At 41.0% G+C, this 23,020-nt stretch overlaps 1 protein-coding gene across 1 annotated transcript in view; it reads left to right on the top strand.

The window, feature by feature from the left end:
- DDX31 (DEAD-box helicase 31) overlaps positions 1 to 23,020 on the top strand; it is an 89,079-nt gene that overhangs the window by 8,301 nt on the left and 57,758 nt on the right. Inside the window, exons 6-13 of the mRNA XM_023730836.1 lie at positions 563 to 627; positions 14,152 to 14,196; positions 15,522 to 15,563; positions 16,387 to 16,451; positions 17,141 to 17,260; positions 17,394 to 17,500; positions 18,686 to 18,921; positions 19,674 to 19,850. Coding sequence (XP_023586604.1) covers positions 563 to 627; positions 14,152 to 14,196; positions 15,522 to 15,563; positions 16,387 to 16,451; positions 17,141 to 17,260; positions 17,394 to 17,500; positions 18,686 to 18,921; positions 19,674 to 19,850 — 857 coding nt within the window. The remainder of the gene's footprint in view (positions 1 to 562; positions 628 to 14,151; positions 14,197 to 15,521; positions 15,564 to 16,386; positions 16,452 to 17,140; positions 17,261 to 17,393; positions 17,501 to 18,685; positions 18,922 to 19,673; positions 19,851 to 23,020) is intronic.

Below are 23,020 nucleotides of genomic sequence, written 5' to 3'. Positions count from 1 at the left end.
TGTTCCAGACCAGTCTGGACTTGCCCTTCTGACCCTCTTGTGCCTTTAAGGACAAATCCTACTTGCTTGACCACCAGTCAGGTGGTGGAAACCCAGAATTTTGGCCATCTTTGGTTTTTCCTTGGTCTTTAGAAGCTAGCTGTAGAGTTCAAACTGGCTGCTAATCCCAACAGCCCCTGCAGAGAACTTTTAATTGACCACTGAAGCTCATCTGAGAGATTAAGGTGGGCTTCAGAAATAGAGTCCTGTAACTTCTGTAGGCAACTATCAAGTTGAGCTTTGTGTAATTTGGGAAATGTGTCATTGTTTCCCTTGTTAGATGGGTAAAGGAGCTGAAGCTTCAGGTTTTTTAGCAGTACTGAATTTCCAAAGCAAAATTAGGGGTTGTGGAAGACAGGTGAACTTCCTTTTCACCTCTCTTGGCTGTATGATGGCATTCTTTTCTTTCCCCAGAATCTGGTACGACCCAAAGATAACAGAGCCTGTCTCCATTATGGCCTTTGTTTTTCTTACGTCTGTAGGGTCTGTAATTTTAATTGCTTTTACACTTTTTTTTTAAAAGGTAAAACTCTTGCCTACTGTATCCCTGTGGTCCAGTCCCTTCAAGCAATGAAATCAAAAATAAAGGTGAGTATAAAATGCATTTTTCTGTTACTGTTCATAGTACACAAGCAACCATCAAACTGAACCATAGCAATAATATTGGGACTGAAAGACTGTATTTTCACTTAGTTGGTGTTCTTACCTCATTTTAATTCATTTATTATATGAATATGTTATCTTTAAAGATTATGCCTAGAGTATAATAGAACAAACATTATTTCATATTTATCATAATGGATATAATAGGGAGCATTTGTAAAATGTTCCCCATGTGTCAGGTTCTATGCCAAATGCTTTGTATGTATTATTTTCCTAAATCTTTAAACACCACCACCCCCACCCACCCCCAAATTGTCTGTATCCCAGTTTTACAAAGAGAAAAATTGGGAAGTTGAATAACTTGCTAAGGTCATGCATTGAGCAGTAGTGGAAATGGCTTTCCACTTCAGTTCTGTTTGGTTCAGAAGCCAGATTCCTTACTCCATGCTGTGATTTTATGCCAGGGTTAATTATGGGCACCTGTGCTGTATACGGACCGTGTCTGTATGTTTTCCACAGTACCCCGCATGGGACCTGCTACAAAATGATTGCTCAATAAATGTCTCAAAATGATTTGATTTGCAGCTGTCCATTTATGCTCTGATCTTGGGTCTGTGTTGTAACTTATGCGAAGGATTAAATTCCACCCTGCTATCCTGATTTCCAGTATGCTGTTTGCTTCCGACCAGAAAGGCCGGACATCATATTTAAAACAGTGATTTATCCTGATAGGAGATATGAAGACAAGTGCCTCATTAGTGAGTTTGACGATTGGGCTGTCTTGTATTTAACATTATCTAGAATTTATCTTTAGTTGTCAAATAGATTTGGTTAGTGCATGGACCGAAGGGGCCAAAATTGGGTTTTTTTAATTCCCTAGGAGGCCTAGGGTTCATCTCAAACCCCAGCCTACACCCCCACAAACATAACCTTGGTTATCTTCATTTAAGAGGAAACGGTGAAACCAGAAATAGTGAGGTAGGTGCACAAACCAGATGAGAAGAGCTAATTGATTACTTTTTGCTTACTTTGGACATGCAGAACTGGAGATGTATGAAGCCTGCCTGATAACTTGTGTGACAAAAAAAGTAACAATAAAACCAAAGAACCAAACCAGTTGTTGCCAAGTCGATTCCGACTCATGGTGTCCCATGTGTTCAGAGTAGAACTGAGCTACTTAGGGTTTTCAATGGCTGTGATCTTTTGGAAGTAGTTCACCAGGGCTTTCTTCCAAGGTGCTTCTGGGTGGATTCAAACTGCCAGCCTTTTGGTTAGTAGCCAAGCGCCTAAATATTTGTGCCACCCATGTATGGATTATAACGCATAGAATAAAACAAATATCCACAAGTTCACACTGATATAAATAAATAATTGAATAAATAAGTAAATCAGGGAAGAGGGAAAACCTTTCCTTACAGTAGAATCCCAAGCCAAACCCACTGCTGTTGAGTCAGTTCATAGCGATCCCATAGCATTTCCAAGGCTGTAAGTTTCTGTGGAAGCAGACTGCCAGATCTTTTCTCCCATGAAGCCACTGGTGGTTTAAAACCGCTGACCCTTTGGTTAGCAGTCCAATGCTTTAACAATTGCACCACCAGGGCTCCTTATGGTAGAATACCAATGAATAAACGCAGAAGGAGTGATGGAAATAGAAACTCACCATTTGGCAGATGCCGTAGTAATGTTGTTTCAGGCAAGAATCATGGATGCTAAAATTACTGGCTAAAAGTATGATGAAAAACAGGATATTATAGTCCCAGAGTATCTCCCCACAACCTTTAGTTACAAAGGGGAAAGACAGTAATTTTACCATGGGGAATCCTGACTATCACTACCTTAACCAAGTGATCCAAGTTGGCATCACCATTATTGAGATATGTCAGCATCTTGTGCCTCCTGATATGATGTAATGAGAAGGGCACAGCATCACTTACATGGTATTCTTACCAAAAATGCATAATGTGAACTTAATGAGGAAATTCAAATCGAGGGACATTTTACAAAGTAATTGGCCAGTACTTTGTTGAAAACATCAAGTTAATGAAAGACAAAGAAAAACTTAGAACCTGTCCCAGATTAAAGGAAAATAAGGAAACATGACAACTAAATGCAATTTGTAGCCCTGGATTGGGTCCCAGTCCAGAAAAATGACATTAACAGGTCAGTTGATGAAATTTGTATAAGATCTGTAGATTAATTAATTTCATTGATCAGTGTTAATTTCCTTATTTTGAAAATCGTACTATAATTATAAAAATTGTTAACATATGGGAAAGGTGGGAAACAGGTACATGGGAATTTTTTGTACTATTTTTGCAAGTTTGAAATTATTTCAAAATGAATAAGTTTGTTTTAGATAATTGAGAAAGAAACCCTATATGATCATCCAAATGATGGAACTCTACAGCTATTAAAAGTAATATTTTTTCAATTTACTGTTCGTGAACTTCTGCAAATACTAAGTGAAAAAAGGCAGGTTACAAAACAATATGTCTTAGGCTGTGTTCTCTAGAAAAGTAAAACCTGTGAAGCGTATATATATAGAGAGAGGGAAAAAAAATTATTTAAAGGAAATAGATCATGCTGCTGTAGAGGCTAGCAAGTCCCAAGTCTGTGGATCAGGTGTCAGGTTGGAGGCTTCTCCTGGCTCGTGGGCTGAGGAGGCTGACAAATCCGAGATTGGTAGGTGAGATGGCAGTCTGCTGGCCCACAGGCTGAGGAGGCTACAAATCCCAAGATTGGGAGATAATACAACAGGGCACTGGCTCAAGTCCCAAGAATCAGAGGTCAGATGATGATGAGCCACATGCAGGATCCAGAGCAAACAAGTGAGCTTTGTCAGAACATCCTATATATTGGATACAGGCCACACCCCCGAGAAGACTCCCTTTGCAACTCATTGGCTGATTATATCAGATTACATCATGGAGGATGACTACATCATTATATAACTGCCAAATAATATCATTATGTAACTGCCAAACCACTGAGAATGATGGCCCAGCCAAGTTGACACACAACCTTAACCATCACAGTCCACCTCTTGTCAACTTGGCACCTATACATGTCTCTTTAAACCATACACAACCTATAAAAACAATTACAAAGTCATGCTTGGCACCAGACACGATACAACTAATGTGCACAGCAGAAAACGCACTAGCCCCATTTACATCTTATTTTTATAAATGAAGAAAACAAAAATATTTGATGCACACATACAAGGAAGAAATACTCACAGCAATTACAGTCCTCATTTCTGGAACTGGTCAGTTGGTCGTAACTGGTATTTGGAACTACCTTCTTCCACCACCCATTCTGTATTCCTTTTATCCTCAGCAAGCACCTCAGCCGGTCATGGTTCTTTGCCTGGTGGGGTGACCCAAATCTTCATTCCTAAAGGGTCTGGGCCATTAGTAATCATGTCAGAATTGAGTTGCTGTAGTTTTCCATTGACTTTAATCACAGGGCTTGGTAATACTAAGACACTGTAAGGGATCGCCTGTATTCCAGACATACTCTTTTTTACCTCTATTATGCAGCATCAGTCCAATTTCCTGTTGGTAGTCAGAGTCAGTCACAGCAGCCAATATGGTAACTCCCTTCGTTGCCTTTGATCCAGAGGAATGAGGAACCCCTAGTGGCCTAATGGTATTCTTAACTTCCAGTTCAGTGGCATTCATGTGTCTCCAAGCAGGAGCATTCCTCCCTTTGGAACTAAGACCTGTAGACCCGGGGAGCATAGGGTCGTGGGGACAGGAAGCAAAAATTTTGCAAGTGGGTCACTAGGGATAATAATGATGCCACTCCCATTTCGACCCCTTGATTCCTGTAACCGTGAATCCTGGCTATGGGAGAAACAGCGCCATTTATTGGACTCTGGTTTAGAGCATATCCAGCCTCCTGGAGAACATTGCCCCAACCCTGTAAAGTGTTGCCACCTAGCTGGCACCATAATTGTGTCTTTAGAAGGCCATTCCATTGTTCTGTAAAGCCAGCTGCTTCAGGATGATGGAGAACATGGTAAGACCAGTGAATTCCATGAGCATGGGCCCATTGCCACACTTATTTGCTGTGAAGTGACTCCCTTGATCTGAGCTGATGCTGTGTGGGATACCATGATGGTGGATGAGACACTCTGTTGAGTCTATGGATAGTAATTTAGGCAGAGGCATTGCATGCAAGGAAGGCAAATCCGTGTCCAGAGTAAGAGTCTGTCCCAGTGAGAACGAAATGCCGTGCTTTCCATGATGAAAGCGGTCCAGTGTAATCAACCTGCCACTAGGTCACTGTCTGAACACCTTGAGGAATGGTGCCGTATCAGGGGCTCAGTGCTGGTCTCTGCTGCTGGCAGATTGGGCGCAACAGCAGTGGCTGTAGCCAAGTTGGCCTTGGTGAGTGGGAGTCCATGTTGCTGGGCCCATGCATAACCTCCATCCCTGCCACTATGGCCACTTTGTTAATGAGCCATTGAGCAATGACGGGAGTAGCTGGGGAAGGAGGATGACTGGTTTCCACAGAACACGTCATCCTGTCCACTTGATTATTAAAATCCTCCTCTGCCACGGTCACCCTTCAGTGAGCATTCACATGAGACACAAATGTCTTCACTTCTTTGACCCATTCGGAGAGGTCTATCCACATACCTCTTCCCCATAAATAACCTGTCTCCAATTTTCCAATGATGTTCCTTCCAAGCCCCTGACCATCCATCCAAACCACAGCCCATGAATCAGTATACAATCTCACATCTGCCCATTTCTCCTTCCAAGAAAAGTAAACAACCAGGTGCACTGCTTGAAGTTCAGCCCATTGGGAGGATTTTCCTTCACCACTGTTCTTCAGGAGGGTCCCAGAAGGGCCGTAGTACTGCCTGTGTCCACTTTCAAGTGGTGCATGCATATCACATAGACCTATCTGTAAATCAGGCACAAGTTTTCTCTTCCTCAATCAGTTGATCATAAGAACTCCCCATGAGGCCATAGGTGCAGACTGGGAGAATGCAGGTAATCTGACAGGAGTGGAGACCATGGGCATTTGGGCCACTTCCTCATGCAACTTACTTGTGCCTTCAGGCCCGATCCCACTTCCGTTTAAGGATGGAGTGCTGCTTGGCATGTCTAACTTTATAACTCTGTGAGTCAGACAACACCCAGTTCATGATGGGCAGTTCAGGCTGCATGGTGACCTGGTGGCCCATGGTTAAGTGTTCAGTCTGTACTAAGGCCCACTAACAAGCCACAAACTGTTCCTCACCAGGAGAGTAGTTATATACAGAGGATGGCAGGGCTTTACACCAAAATCCTAAGGGTCTGCGCTGTGATTCCCGAATAGGGGCCTGCCAAAGACTCCAAACAGCATCTCTATCTGCCACTGACACTTCAAGCATCATTGAATCTGCCAGATCATATGGCCCAAGGGGCAGAGTGGCTTGCATGGCAGCCTGAACCTGTTGCAGGGCTTTCTCTTGTTCTGGGCACCTCTCAAAAATAGCAGCTTTTTGAGTCACTTGATAAATAGGCCAGAGTAGCACACCCAAATGAAGGATATGTTGCCTACAAAATCCAGAGAGGCCCGCCAGGCATTGGGTCTACTTTTTGGTTGTAGGAGGGCCCAAATGCAACAACTTATTCTTCCCTTTGAAAGGAGTATCTCGACATGCACCACTGGACTCCTAGAAATTTCACTGAGATGGAAGGGGCCTGAATTTTTAGGGTTAATTTTCCACCCTCTAGCACACAAGTGTTTTAACAAAAAATCTATGGTCATTGAGACTTCTTACTAGGTCCAGTCAGTATAATGTTACCAACATAACGGACTAGTGTGACATCTTGTGGAAGGGAATGGTCATCAAGCTCCCTGTGGACTAAATTATGACATAGTACTGGAGAGTTTATATACCCCTGAGGTAGGACCAAAAAACCCATTGCCGTCGAGTCAGTTCCAACTCATAGCGACCCTATAGGACAGAGTAGAACTGCCCCATAGAGTTTCCAAGGAGCGCCTGATGGATTTGAACTGCCGACCTTTTGGTTAGCAGCTGTAGCACTTAACCACTATGCCACCAAGGTTTTCTGAGGTAGGACAGTGAAGGTTTATTGCTGGCCTTGGCAGCTGAAGGCAGACTGCTTCTGGTGTTCTTTGAAACTGGCATTGGCCAGATCAGTAGTTGCATTCCAGCTACCAGGAGATGTATTGATTTGCTCAAGCAACGAAACTACATCTGGAACAGCAGCTGCAGTTGGAGTCACCACCTTGTTAAGTGTCAGATAATCTACTGTCATTCTCCAAGATCCATCTGTTTTTTGCACAGGCCAAATAGGTGAGTTGGATGGGGATGTGTGGTGGGCATCACCACCCCTGCATCCTTCATTACCTTGATGGTGGCAGCAATCGCTTCAGTCCCTCAAGGAATGCGGTGTTGCTTTTGGTTTACTATTTTCATAGGTAGGGGCAGTTATAATGTCTTCCACTTGGTTTTTCCTCCCATAATAACCCTTACTCCACTTGTCAGGGATCCAGTGTGTGGGTTCTGCCAGTTACTATGTCTATTTCAATTATGCATTCTGGAACTGGGAAATTACTACAGGATGAGTTCATGGGCCCACTGGACCCACTGTGAAATAAACCTCAGCTAAGACTCCGTTAATAACCTGACCTCCATACGCCCCCTCTCTGACTGGTTGGCTACAGTGACATTTTTGGTCTCCTGGAATTAGTGTCAGTTCAGAACCAGTATCCAGTAATCTTCCAAAAGTCTGATTATTTCCTTTTCCCCACTAACAGTCACTCATAAAAAGCTGTAGCTCCCTTTGGGGAAGGCTGGGGGAAAGAGTAACAGTATAAATTTTTGGCAGTGTAGTGGGGTCCTTCCTCAACGGGACCCAGCTTCCCCATCATTCAAGGGGTTGTGGGTCTTTCACTCACTCACATCTGGGGGATTGAGGGGCCATGGCTCTTTATTCTGGTGATTCGAGTTAGACTGCCATTCACTTGACCTAGAATTCTTCTGCCTGTGCAGATCAAATATTTCATTCCTAGAGACACCATGACTAAGGCCAGTGCCATAAGTCTAAATGATTCAGACTATTCTGATTACTGCTTTGACTCCATTGTCCGCTTCTGGTCCACGGCTACCTTGTCTTTGTCGATTGGGTGCTGCCACGTGGGCCCTACCACCATGGGGTCTGGTCAGCCCCATTGTAGTTAAGAGTCTTAATTCAGTTGGGGCAGTTCTTACTGTCAAATCTGACTTTCATAAAATAGCAATCACAGCCATCTTCAAAGATGCTGGGGCTCCCTTCACAAATTTGTTCCTTGCAGTTGTGGTAAAAGGTGTGTCCTCTGGGCACTCCATGTGTGTGTCTGTGGGTCTAACCTGATAAATCCATTCTAACCTGCCAGTTTTCCTATCCTTTGGATACCTTCTTCTACAGTATACCAAGACAGGTCTGGTACTTCAGCTTGAGTTGGTGTAAGCCACCATGTAGTCCATACTTTAGCGAACCAACCAAATGAACTGTTAGATCGTTTCCTAACTTCTCAATTTGAAACACTGAATGAATAATCTGTGGTTAGTGGGCCCATATCAATAAACTCAGACTGATCAAACTTTATGTTCCTTGTACCATTATCCCACATCTTTAATAGCTGTTCCCACGCATACTCCCCAGGTTTCTGTTTGTACGTAATCAGAAAAGTTGAGCAGTTCTTTTGGAGTGTAGCACACCTCCTCCTGGGTCACACATTGTACTTCATCTTTTGGGGCTCGCTGAGACTTAAGTCTACTTATAGGTCTAGAAGCAAAAATGGGTGGTGGGGGTCGGTTCTGGGAATATTCAGCAATGTCTTGTAAGGCATCTACCTCAGGCGATACCCCAGGCAATGCCCCAGGTGATATTTCACACAAAGAGTCTTTAGGCACAGCTGGATTAGTCTCATCAGATGGGAGTGGAAGGGATAATGGTAGTACTGGGGTAGACAAAGTAGGAGTGATCTCTTCAGATGGAGGTAAGAGGGCTGGTTCTGTTGGCCGGAGTGATTAAACGGAATTTAGGGGCTCAGTGTCCCTAGCTTCCTGATTATCTGCCTATATGTCACCATCCCAAGTTTCGAGATCCCACTTCTTCACAGTCAATGCCCTCACTTCCAACACCATTCAAGGTTGGAAATTCAGTTGGCTTTGTAATTCAACCACTTTAACATTAAGACTCTGAGTTTGGTTTTTGGTAGTGTGATCCCTGTTACTGCAAGAAATGAGGCTTTCTTTCAGGGCACAAGTGGCAACTTTCAGGTCTTTTATGTGGCACTTGAGTTGTGACTCTGAAGTCCTGAGCTCATCTCTTTCTTTCACCACTTTGTCTAGCAAAAATAAGACTAACCAGCCAGCTTCCCCTATACTTCTCATTTTGACAAAATTGTGGAAAAGTATCAGACATGTAATCACCCAGGGCCTCGCTTCTCACCAGTACTTAAGATATTGGTGGTGATATTTTGCATGTTAATATTGCCGGCTCACACCATGCATTTGCAGCACCCTCTTTACTACTGGAGGCAGAGTCATCGGTGCCTTTAAGACTAGTCAGACTGGAGAACCAATTTAGAAAACATCCTTATAATTTTGTTTCTCTAGAATCATTCGGTACCAAATGTTTTAGGGTGGGTTTCTAGAGAAGCAAAGCCAATGAGGTGTGTGCATGTATGTATATAGAGAGAGGGAGAGAGAGATTTATCTTAAGGAAATGGCTTACGCAGTTGTAGAGGCTGGCAAGTCCCAAGTTCATGGGTCAGACATCAGACAGGAGGCTTCTTCTGACTCAAGTAGCTGCAGGGGCTGTTGAACCCAAGATTGGCAGGTAAGATGGCAGGGGCCTGACTCACAGGCTGCAGAGGCTGATGAATTCCAAGATCAGCAGGCATCACAACAGGCCACTGGCTCAAGTCCCAAGAACTGGAGGTCAGATGAGGACGAGCCAGAAGCAGGATCCAGACAGAGCAAGCAAGCAAGCTTTACCAGAACATCCATGTATATATTAGAGTAGGCCATACCCCCGAAGAAACTTGTCTTACAACTGATTGACTGATCGCATCAGATCACATCATGGATGATGACAGTATCATTACATAACCACCAAACTGCACCATTACATAACTACCAAACTAATGAGAATCATGGCCCAGCCAAGTTGACACACAACCTTAACCATCACATATAGTGTGACTCCATTTTCATAAATATAATAATCTGCGTGCATATATGCATTAAAGACTAGAAGGATACTCATTGAACTATTAACATTAGTTTTCTTTGAGGTATGATAAGTGAGGAATTTTATTGTTTCCTAAAGGTGATGATTTTTTTCCATTTAGCACTTTAACACAGATAATTCATGCGAAGTACATAGTTTTGAATGTGTTACATAGAGATGAACAAATGTAAATTATTACAATAATATAGTAGAACAATTGCATCCATTTAAGTATTCCATGAGACTCTCTTGCTAGTAGAGGTTCTTTTTTCATACAAGGTTGGAAAGTTTGGGAACTTTTTAGCTGGAATGTTCTACCCAACTCTTTCAATCCATAAATCTGTGAGGCAGAGAGATTAAATGGCATACCTAAGATGGATAGTGTGGTGGGTGGCTCTGCTCAAATCCTGGGTAAGGAAGACCAAAGAGGAATTGATGCCTTCGAATAGTGGTATTGGCCAAGAATATTGACTATACCATGGAAGAAGTGCAACCGGAATGCTCCTTAGAAACAAGGAGGGCAAGACTATACTTCACATACTTTGGACATGTTATCAAGAGGGACCTGCCCCTGGAGAGGGACATCACACTTGGTAAAGTAGAAGGTCAGCGAAAAAGAGGAAGACTCTCAATGAGATGGATTGACACAGTGGCTGCAACAGTGAGCTCAAGCATGACAACGATTGTGAGGATGGCGCAGGACTGGGCAGTTTTTCGTTGTGTTGTACATAGGGTCGCTGTGAGTCGGAACCGACTCGATGGCACCTAACAACGACAACAAGGTGTGACTTTAGGCAAATCAATTTCATCTCTCTGAGTGTCAGTGTCCTCACCTGTGGCAGGGGAATATACTGTACTTCTAGAGTGATGTTGAGGGTTACTTGAGTTAACGCATAATGCATGTCAAGTGTTGAGAACTGATATTTAAACCAACCAAAAAAACCAAACCCATTGCGGTCGAGTTGATGCCAACTCATAGCAAGCCTATAGGACAGAGTAGAACTGCCCCATAGGGTTTCCAAGGCTGTAATCTTTACAGAAGCCGACTGCCACAGCTTTCTCTCACGGAGCAGCTGATGGGTTCCAACCACCGACGTTTTGGTTAACAACTGAGCGCTTAACCACTGCTCCACCAAGACTCCTTAACTGGTATCCCATCCCTGGTAATAGTATGTGCAATGTGTTAGTTGTTGTCATCATCATCAAGGTCACATGGCTCATTTGAAAGGTAATGCTTTGATTTGCTTATATTCAGAATCATTAACAAGCCATGTAGTTGTGTTTTATTTGCTCCGATTTTTTTTTATAATATCGATAACAACTGGTTGTATGACAGTATATTCTGTATGAACAGTTTTCCAAGCCCAACTTAACTCACTTATTTCAAGTAATATTAAGTATAGTCCCTTGGAACTCAAATGATTTGACCTGTAAAAACCATATCTGGAGAGAGCAGCAAATTCAAGGCACCCAATAGATTCTTAAATTACTTTGGTGATGGAATAAGAATGGACTGCTTTTCTGTTTTCCCTCTTTCAGTTATTTTGGCTCTGATTTTTCTAACATCACATCCATCCTTCCTCCCTCACTTCTGCCCTGCGAGGAATTGATTTTTCTTTCTTCTTCTCTGTGTAGTAACACCTTTTGAAATGTCAGAATCTCCTAACGTCACAGAGTGGCACGTTGATACTGTTGTACTGACGTGTTTACTGTTCCCCGCCTAGGCTTCGGTGCAGTCTTACAAAGTTGATGTTGAGTACAGAGAAGTCTAGTTTGAATTCCAAATCCTTTCCTCCTTGTGGGTAAATGTTTCCTATGCAAAACATGAAAACCATACTTGTAATTGAATTTGCTGTTAAATCTGAGCTTTGCTTCTGTACTAACATTGTTTTGATTCATTCAGTCTGTGTCCGTGAGTGCTTTTAATGTGCAAGGCACCATTGACGTAGGAGCCTTTATCAGACCACTTTGTTTTCTTTTATTTCTTATTATTTTTAAATTTAGTGTACGTGTTAAAAAATTTAAAGGTTACCACAAAATATATGGAGGGTAAAGTCTGTCTACTCTCACTTTCCCCCTAGTCACACATTTCTCCTCCCAACATGGCAGAGTCATTATTCTCAGTCTCTTGTATATCTTCCTGGGGTAGTCTCTGCCTGGCAAGCAAATATGAGTATGCATAGTTCCCTTTCCCCCTTTTATTTGGAGGTTTTTTAAATATGTTTTTCAGTTTTGTTTGATTTGATGTACAAATGGCTGCTTGTTATGTGTGCTATCCTGTGCCTTGCTTTTGTTCACTTAATGTCTTGGGAATGGTTTCTTATCAGTACTACCTAGAGCTGCCCTATTCCTTTTAATGACCGCCTAGTATTCCATTGTTTGTATGTACTACAAATTATTGAATCAGTCCTTTACTGGTGGGATATATTATGTTCAGTATTTTTCTATAAACAAGGCTATTATAAAATTCGACAGTCTGTAAAATAGTGTACAACTTTTTTTTTGCACATATAAGACCGTATCTGTAGGAGAAATTCCTACAAGTAGAATTTGCATTTTTATGCTGGTAGATAATAATGCCAAATTAACTGCCAAAGGCCTTATACCAATTTGCACTTCCACCAACAAAGTATAAGAGTTCCTGTTTGCCCATACCCTCATCAACACAGTCAGTTGTTTTATTTTCTCCAGTTTGACAGGCGAAAAGTACTAGTCTGTAGTTTTAATTTGAGTTTCTCTCATGAGTGACTTTAAGCATGTTTTCATTTATGTAAAAGCCGTATTTTGAATTCTTATTTCAATGAATTAGCTGTTTTTGTCCGTTCTCCATTTTTCTACTTGAGTTGTTGATCTTTTTTTTTTTTTTTTCCAGTTGATTTATAGGATTTCATTATAAGTTAAAGGAATTAGCACTTTCTCTTATGTGTAGCATGTTTTCCCCCTGTTGTTATTTGACTCTTGATTTCATTTAGGTAATTTTGTTAGATAACTTTAAGTTTTTATGTAATAAAATTTATCAATATTTTCTTCTGTGGTTTCTAAATTATATGTTATCTGTAAAATGGCCAACTTAACTCCAGCTTTATTTTTCTAACTGTATTTTTTCTCAGAGGACTTTTTATTACTGTTTTCCAACTGGTGTGAAACGCCCCTTGGATTATTTCCTAGATTTCTATATGTATTTGAGCCTATTCTAGACTGTATTTTCTATTGTTTGCTCTATTTATGTACCAGCATCAATTTTCTAAAATTGTTGTGACTTTAAATTGTTTTAACATCTGAAAGGGCAACGTTCCTGTATTAATCTTTTTTTAAGAAATGTGTTGGGTATTCTTGCACGTTTCTTTTTCCGTAAGAACTTCGAAATCGGCTTATCTGATAAGGTATAACATTTTTTATGTATATGTATATATGTGTGTGTGTGTGTATAAGGAGCCCTGGGGGCTCATTGGTTAAGAGATCAGCTGCTAACCAAAAGGTCGGCAATTCAGATCCACCTGTTCTGTCCTATAGGGTCACTGTGAGTTGAAATCGACTCAGCGACAATGGTTATTTTTTGCTTTTGGTGTATGTATAAGCGTGTACGTATATATACGTATGTATGTGTAGGTATGTACATATATATACACACGTGGCATTTTTATTAAAATTGCATTGAATTTATGGATTAATTTAGAGAGAATTGACTTGTTTGTAATATTATCCAAGAATAGGACATCTTTCCATTTATTCAGATTTTATTTTATGCCCCTCAGAGGTGTTTAAAATTTTTTTTCATATGGAGTTTTCCACTTTTTATTAAGCTTCTTCTTTTTATCTTTTTTATTGCTATTGTGTGATTTTTTTTTTCCCCCTTATATTTTCAAACTTTCTGTGTTGGAAGGCCACTGATTTTTTTATATTAATTTTGCGTTCAGCTACCTGCCCAAATTATTTTGTTTGTGATAGATTTTTGGTTGATTCTATTAAGATTTTCTTTTAGGATCAAATAACATCATCTGCTAAAAATGACATTATTTTATACATATGTATAAAAATGCAATTTTATACATCATATTTCATTCTCTTGTCTGATCTCAGGGACTAGAACCTTTAGAACAATGTTCCATAATAAATGAGGTAGAGGCCATTCTTGTCTTGTTCCTTTCTTTAATGAGAATGCTTCTAATGTTTTACAACTGACCACTCTAAGCTGTCCATCTGGAGTCCTGTGATATTCATTCTTCCTGATCATGGCATTTCTTTTCTTCTGTGTCAACAGCGCAGTGACGGCCCCTATGCTCTGGTACTGGTGCCTACAAGAGAGGTAAGCCATCTCACTTCCAGCCAAGTTTTAAGCAGGTACTTTCAGTGATAGCTTTGAATTTATTTTTTCTCCCTGCTGCAGAAACCACTGCACACTCCTTTTCTTTCCCCAATAACCATTCTTCTGGTTCCTGTCAAGGAGAAAAATTAAAGTACTCCTTGAAAAGTATGGAAAAGCATTTCCCTGTTGTCTAAAAACTAATGACACTACAAATTTCTGTCCCTTTAAAAGTAATTAAAAGAATCACATTTTTGTAGGGTTTTTTTTTTAGTAACTTAATTCAGAAGTGAAAGCTATTGGCTCTGAAAATGAACTTTTTTTTTTTTTTAAAGAACCTACTGCTACCAGAAGTTTCACTTGCTTCTGAATGTTAAGCTTATTATTTTTTCCCCCTTTCTTGGTGGAAGTCTCTTCTATCGGATCTATTTTATTTGCCTACAGAGGCAATTTCAGATTAGGGTGCCTGTTTTCTATATCAAATGCTAAGCACTTCCTTGTAGAGAATTGATCATGGAGATGGAAGTTTCAGCTCAGCCTTTTATACAGCCTGCAGTGCCCTATCTCTGTTCAATCCAATGAAGAGGCTGGCACGAAAGCTGTTTAAATTTTTACAGCAGCAAACTTGCTACTTCCCTAGGATGCTTCATGAATACTAAACATGTGGGAACTGTATATATTCTTGGGTAAATGGATTCTGCAAAGGCTTTTTTTGATGGTAGTTAATGGTCATACCCTGCATCAATTTTCACTTTTGCTGGTTTCCACTGGGCTGCTTGTTTTTGGTTTTGTTTTCTATAAACTTGGAGAAATGACCATCTCTCAGTCTTCAGATACGGCTTTACCCGGGCACATTCTTAGGATATAGTCATATAACCTTTAAAGCAAAGTTCCTAAGTGTAGCCTGTTGCATTGTTATTCCAGTTTATCCCTTAATGCATATCTGTATTCTTTCTCTTTCTAAAGAGAGCCAAATTCAGGTTGACTTTGTTTCATTTTCTCTCATCTTTGTGCATCACAGACTTGCACTTTTCTGTGTGGCACTCTGGGAATTTGAGCCAGCAGAGGGAGCACAAAACACTGTTTTTGTATATGTCCAAGAAAAGATCTGATGTCTTTACCCTCATTTCCCCAGACTGGCAGCTTTCAGAACCAGTCTAAGAACGAGATATTTTTCAGAATACATTCTGTATATAGGATTTTTTTTTTCCTTAAATGTTCAGTTAAGGTCTAAGTTTGGATCCTTATCACTTCATGTTGTCTTAAAAAAAAGAAAAAGAGAAAAAGAACCCCACTTATTATCTCTAACTTTTTAATATTTTTTACAGTTGGCTCTACAAAGCTTTGACATTGTCCAGAAACTGCTTAAGGTAAGGTAAGCCATGAGTTCAGTTATAGCTTTTATTCTAATTTTTTGAGGAAAGAGAAATATACCAGTCTTTTCTTGATTTTCAAAGAGCTAGGAATTACTCTTATATCTATTTCTGGGATGTCTCTGCTCTAACTAGGTACAATTTCTAGGTTTTACTGATCTAAACCTTAATAACCATGGATTTCTAGCTTAGCTAGATTACTAGTGTTTCCTGGTGCTTGTAGTCATGCAGTCTGTCATCATAGCTACCAGTCAGCCACATACAGAGATATATAGGTACAGCCATAAGGGGAACCAGCAGAAAACAACTTAAAATGCTCTAAGTAGTATTTAAGAAGGAAGGCTTGAAAGTCAAAACCTGCCAACTCACCAAATTAGATACAGAATTGATTTACACTTTCTTTTATTAGAAGGTGGGAGGGGTAGGGAAGGCTTGTGCTTGGGTTTTATCTTAACCCAAAAAATAAAGCATTAGGCTTACTGAAATGTGTCTTCAGTGCAGGCTACATGGTAAAAGGCAGAGAAGCTACTTGAATCATTTAAAAAAAAAAAAAAAAAAAAAGCTTACATTTCTCTCTTACAGTGTTGGAAGCTAGTTATATAGCTGTAATTCAAGTTTCTGCTGGTAAGTAACCTTGGGTGTAGCAATGCCTAGGAATTGTGTCTACACGATAACACTGCATTCATCACTTAACACCTCATGCATCAAGAAGCCTAAATCCTGTCTCCCTATTTGTTTAAGGAAAAATAATTTGGAATTAGTCTCTGTGTTTCCAGTAGAGGGGACTTTGCATTGATTTTGGTCTGTTGTCTTTCTGTAGCCATTTACCTGGATTGTGCCTGGAGTGTTAATGGGCGGAGAGAAGAGAAAATCTGAAAAGGCCAGGTAGGAGGAAGTTTGTTTGTTTTTAATTTCTTCTGAGTCTATCTGTCCTGCCTTCCTATTAAATAACACTTGGTTCTTTTAAACAAGGAGAGAGCCTTGTCCCATGTATAAGGACATGTTGAGTCAGTGGGGAACAATCACCTCTAAACGTTATGGAAGTTGCAAAAAGGGTTTAGTATAAGAACAAACTTTGTAGCAACTAGAACACATTGGCATGAGATAACTCATTCAGGTACTAGGTTTTCTGGCACAGAAGCCAAAAAGAACAGGCTACGTGACCATCTATTTGGAATGTTCTGGAAAGAATCTATGGATCAGTTAAAGAGCATTGGATTATCCTGAGGTTCACCCTTCAGCCAATGATTAGACAGGCCTATAAAACAAAACGAGACTGAAGTACAATAATAAAAAAAAAAAAAAAATTAAGAACATTGGATTCAAAGTTTTAAGGTTTTATGATTTTTATATTATTTCAGATCTTTATATTTGACAGGAGAGGGATATCACAGAGGAAAGTTTTAAAACACAAATACGTCTTTTTATCCATTTGTCCCTATGTTTTGTCATGATTTCAAGCTGTGACACATTTGTGTTATACACGAGTCTGTCTCCTCTACTTTTTTTTTATGTTTTTTATTGATACAGCCCTATTTGATTTACTTTCTTTTATGATAAATAATTTTAAACAGACTCCGCAAAGGAATAAATGTCCTTATCTCAACTCCTGGACGTCTGGTGGATCATATAAAATCCACAAAGAACATTCATTTTAGTCGGATACGGTGGCTGATTTTGGATGAAGCAGACAGGTGAGTCTCATCTAGGAAGCTTGAAAGGTTGAGGAAAAGGACTGTTTCTGCTGCCTTCATTTCAACTTCTGTAGCTCCTTAGTATCACATTTATTCTTCTCATAGATTAAAATTCCTTCTCTTGAAACCACAGAATCTTGGATTTGGGTTTTGAAAAGGACATCACAGTGATACTCAATGCTGTAAATGCAGAATGCCAGAAACGACAGAACGTCTTGCTATCTGCAACACTCACAGAAGGTGGGTTGAAAAGAAGTGATGGGAACTTCTTCGTTTTTAATGAAGAAGGACCTAGACATAATCTTCATTGTTTGGCAGCAGTGATTCTCGGCCTCGGGGGTGGAGGGTGGGGAGCAGAGTGTCCCCAGAGTTCTGCTCTTTTCATACTATACATCCTGCAGTCCCAGCCTCCCTCTTCCAGTCGTCCAAGACTTTGATAGGTCCCCCAGGGGATGGATGAAAAGGGTGGGTCTCAGATCCAGAATCATCTCTGGAAAGGCAAGTACTAGTGCTAATGGTTCTCATGCCAGTGTAGAGGAAGAAAAAAGGCTGACTACCATTGACCTAGTAGTTTTGTGAGGTGTTCTTTTTTGTGTGTGATTGCAGCCTACTGAAGTGGGCCCTTGCTCTGCAGACAATGACCTCTTATCCTAGTGCGTTATCACCCTATTTTTCTCTTAAAGAGATATTGAACCTAAAAAAAAATAGTCTTTAAGCTCGTTTCTGTCTTCAGTCTTCCTAAGATAGAAATTTTTAGCTCTCTTTTACAAATGAGAACACTAAGGCATAGAAAAGTTGGGTCACTGTCCACCAGAATTACCCCAGACAATGCGTACGAGCCTCTATATAGCTTTCATGGTTTTCTGCTTGGCTTATGAGGCCACGTTGTTACACGCAAATACCAAATGCTAATTCATTACTCATCAGCAATTCTCAAAGTGTGTTCTAAGTAACATTAATTTTGAGAGAGTATCTATGAGAAAGGGATTTTGTGATTTAAAAAATTGGAGAAGTGCCGCACACCGTTTCTCCATCTTAGAGATTCGTGGTGCACAGTAACACAATAAAGGTTCTGAGAACGCTTGTGGTAGAAACCCATGAATATTTTTAATCCGAGATTTTTGTAACGTATTTGACCTAGAACTCTTTTTGGGGGGGATGGTGAGCAGACATCTGTTACTATCCTTTTGAATTGGTCTTCCATAGACCAGAGTTTAGAAAACACTGGTATGGCTAAATTGTTAGGCAGTGGGAAGCAATCAGTGGGTCTGCCGTACCAGGTTGAAAATAGGGCAGATCGGTGCTGGAACTTAAATGATACCACCTGGAGTTTCTTGATACACCTGGATGAGTGGGTGTGCCTGTCTGACCAGTTTCACAGTGTCCGCTTATCATCTGTTTTGCCTTTTTCACTTTTTATCAAAGGTGTAACATGGCTCGCTGATATCAGTTTGCACAATCCTGTCAGTATTTCTGTACTGGACGAAAGCCATGACCAGTGTAACCCAAAGGACAAAGCAGCCCATGAAGTCTCTCAGCCACAAGCTAGTGACAAGCTAGATAGCTTTGCAATACCAGAGAGTCTCGATCAGCACGTGACATTAGTTCCCAGCAAACTGAGGCTTGTCTGCCTAGCAGCCTTCATTCTTCAGAAATGCAAGGTAAGGCTATGTACTAGACTTGGCTTGATCCACGGAAGAAAGACCTGTTTTGTGTATGTCATATATCAGTAGTAGTTAGTTCAGGCACCAAAAAGAAAAGTTTTCCGGCTTAATTCTGTGTTACGATATCCTATCAGTGGTTCTAAGATTATAGTGAAGAACTAGAGGTCAACAGTAGCCCCTGTGTTCATCTTGAAATCTGCTCTAAATGTCTTTCCTGGGACTAATACTGGGAATTTACAAGTGGCAGAAACATGTTGGGTGTTATGTAAATATAGGGGCCTGTATTCATGTTTTTTCAAGAGTCATAGTATTTGTATATTTACTAGATTTATGTGATCATTTCTTCTTGTATGTGGGAAAATAGAAGGTGGAAGGGCTGGAGAGTGAAGTGTCAAGATTTACGATATACACAGAGCCCAGCTGGATAGTGCTGAATGTGGCGAGCCCTGAATGAATGGGAGGAACAGAGCTAACGAACGGCCTCATTCTAAAGTATATTTGTTTTCCATAAATACGGAAAGCCTATTCAAGGTTATAGCTATGTCATTTTCCTCCCTGATATTCTTTGTAGAGTGGACCATCAGGGTTATTTTTTTGTAATAATTCAAACTCTTTCATCTGTGTTTGCAAATCAAGGCCAGTATGACTATGTATTTTAGAGAAATACTCATTTCAGTGTCATCTAATCGTAAAAACTTATGTTTTTTATTTTTTTGTTTTGTTTTATTTTCCTCTTTATATTGATGCAGTTTGAAAAAGACCAGAAACTGATTGTCTTTTTCTCAAGTTGTGAGCTGGTGGAGTTCCACTACAACCTCTTCCTCCAGACCCTGCAGAGCAGCTCAGGGGCCCCAGCATCAGGGCAGTTACCATCTGCCTCCACGCAATTAAAATTCCTGCAGCTGCATGGCAACATGGAACAGGAGGTGAGCACTACCGCCTCTCACCACGTGGTGAAATAGCCTTCAGAGTGGAAAAGGGGATGAAAACCCAGGCCTGTCAGACTCATCCTCCAGGGTCAGCACGGGGTTGTGCCCTTCGAAGACTCTAGTAGGCTGGGGAAGAATTAACCCAAAATGGGCAGCCCACTGGAACTAGAAGTAGATCACGCTGCTGTGCTGATATGGGCGAGGGGAGGCTATTGTTCCCCGTTTGCTTTCGCTTCAGGAGCTGGGCCTCGTTGTCCCTGCTTGCTGGCCTCTTCCACCTGAGAGCGCTCACTGGCCCAAGCTTGGCCTGAATCTACCTCAACCAGCTGTTAAGGCAACAGAGTACCACTAAGTAGCTGGCACCAGGGAAGGGTTTTGCCTTTTTAGTACCCAGTGTGTAATTAGGGCTTGATGTCTTCAAATTAAGAGCATTAATGGAGCTAAATTGTGGATCCCATATGGTACTGCTGAGCATGACTGCTGTCATTGTCAACAAGATACAGAGCTTTCGCTCTTAACATTTTGGGTTGGGAAAGGGTACTGTGTACCAGGGGGCTTCAGGGTTTCAGTTCTTTCTTGGCACAAAATAGATTTTTGTTCAGGAGGAAGAGTATAATATTTTCCTTATTTTAGGTAATTAGCTGTATAACTCTCATTCCACTACTCTTAACTAGGCCATCCATTTAGAGGGTTGAAGTAGAGTATGGGAGCTAGGTGTACTCACAGGAATTGTGAAAGAAAGGATGAGTAGGACTTGGAAATAGGAGCCATCTTGTCCTGGAGGAGAGGTTACCAGGCAGCGAAGAAAATTACAGTGAAAGAAAATCAGAAATCGAAGTAATATTAATTAGATATACACTAACTAGAATCAGCTTAAAAATCATAAAATTTTTAGAGCTAAAAGGGACATTATAGGTCATCAATTCCACCCCTTTTTGTTTTTTGTTTTTGTTTTTAATAATTAAGGAAAGGGAGGCCTAGAAAAGTGAACTTGCTCAAGGTCATTCAGGGACCAGCGTCTTCTTTAACACAAGATTATACAGAATTTCCTGTTAATTTCATTGCTTATTGCCATTTGTTTTTGTTTTGTTATCCCCTCAGTTTACTATTTCACTGGGTCTGTTTTCACCAGAGGCATTTTGAAAGATAGGTCTGAAGATAATGAAGGAGTAGGGTATGGACTCAGAAGAATCTAGGAATTTAAATGGATCATATGAAAGATTCTGTTGTTAAATTATTTCTGCTTTGCCATTAGAAATCACACTTTGACAGTATAGCAGGGCAGCAGTAGTTTAGCATGGTGTTTACAACTGTGTACTTTGGGGGAAGACCGCTTGTGTTTTAATCGTGGGTCTGCCATTTACTGGCTGTGTGACCTCAGGTAAGTATTTAACTTCTCTGTGCCTCAGTTTCCGTATCGCTAAAGTGAGGATAATAATAGTACTTCCTTCATAGGTTGTTGTGAAGATTCATTGAGTTAATTCAGATAAAGCACTTAGCACAGGGCCTGGCACATAGTAAGTGCCCAACAAATGTTAGATGCCATTATTATTGTTATCTCTATTTTGCGAATGGTTGGTTTGTTCATAGTTTGTTCATAGTTCACAGTTTCCACAATACAACCATTAAAAATGATCCCTGTAAAGACTGTGTCGCAAACTGGGCAGATGCTGTTATCCTTTTCAGGGTATGAGCACTGACTCTGGAACACAACTCCCTGGGTTCAAATGGTAGTTCAGCCCTTTACTGTGTGTCCCTTAGGCAAGTTACTTAACCTCTTAGTGACTCATTTTCTTCATCTGGGAAATGGGAATGATGATAGCACCTACTCACAGGACGTTATGAGAATTAGGTAAGTATAAACATGTCAGGTGCTTAAGACCAGCATCTATCTGGTACATGGTAGATGCTCAGTAAATAGTGGTTGGTATTTTTATAATATTATTCAGTATGTTAGATAAGGTATACTTTGGGGTTCCAGTTATGTGACAGAACATGTGCATGTGAAAGACCAGAATAAGACACACCAAAACAGCATAGTGGCTGGGCCAGAGTGGAAGGAAGGAGAGACCACTTTTTTCTTTATTCCAAATTTTTAGTAATTTTATTTCATTTTTATTTACTGCTGACAAATGTATGTCACTAAGCCTCAACTGCTTGCCAATGCTGTAACTTAAACACAGTCAGAAATTAACTTTTGCAAGTTCCTGCAGACAACCTTTTAAGTGTACGTACATGCCCTTTGAGCCAGCAGATCTGCTTTTAGGAATTTACCCAAGGGAGTAATTAAGAATGTACACAATGGGAGACTTCCGGCAAAATGGCGCTCTAGGCAGAAGCACCACACCGTCCCTCCACAGCAAAGATCCGAAAAACTAAGCCGAACAGAGAAAACAACAATCCTGAAACCCTAAAACATAAAATGAAGACATAAAGAACTCAGCCAAGCACCAAATGGAGTGAGAAAACTGACAGAGAACAGAGAGGAAGGAGAGATTCATGCAGAGGTCCCCTATCAGCTAATGCAGCACGGATCCGCCATCTTGGACTCCTATCGGAGACCAGCAAACGGGGTACGAGAAAGCAGCTTCACGGAGCCTCCAGCGGGAGACAAAACAAGTGGTAATTTGCAATATACGCTTTCCCATCCCCCACCCTTCTTCACCCCCTCTCGGCCTCTTCTGCTTCCCGCAGCCGCAATCTTGTCCGGGAAGCACCGGCTGCTTGGATTCCACCCACTCGAACGGGCCAGCTCTCTGAGTGCCATTTGTTGGCTGCTGGTGTTGCTTTTTTCCACTTCTTTTCATTTCTTCCTTACCTCTCACCAACTCCCCCTCCTTTCGCTCAAATATCTGGTTCCGTACGCCATCTTTCCTTCTTCCTGAGGGGCTGCAGAACTTCTTTCGAGTGTGGAGCTGCTTCCCGGTCTGGGCTGCTGCGCTGGTGGGATCCCAGGGCTTTTGTTCATTTGTTTGTTGTGAATTGTTTGTTTGTTTTCTTTTCCTTTTCTTGAGTTGGGAGCCCGTTCTGGCCAGGCAGTGCTGTGTGGCTTGGAACTACCCCCTCAGCTTGCTTGGGTTGGGAGCCCATTCTGGCCAGGCGGTGTGCTGCGTGGCTTGGAACTACCCCCTCGGCTCGTGCAGATGTGCAGAGGGATCCCTGAGGGC

The sequence above is a fragment of the Trichechus manatus genome, unplaced genomic scaffold (assembly GCF_000243295.1).
Source record: "Trichechus manatus latirostris isolate Lorelei unplaced genomic scaffold, TriManLat1.0 scaffold00038, whole genome shotgun sequence".
Classification (NCBI taxonomy): domain Eukaryota; kingdom Metazoa; phylum Chordata; class Mammalia; order Sirenia; family Trichechidae; genus Trichechus; species Trichechus manatus.
Note: the sequence above shows the minus strand (reverse complement) of the source record. Positions and strands in the feature narration are given on the sequence as shown.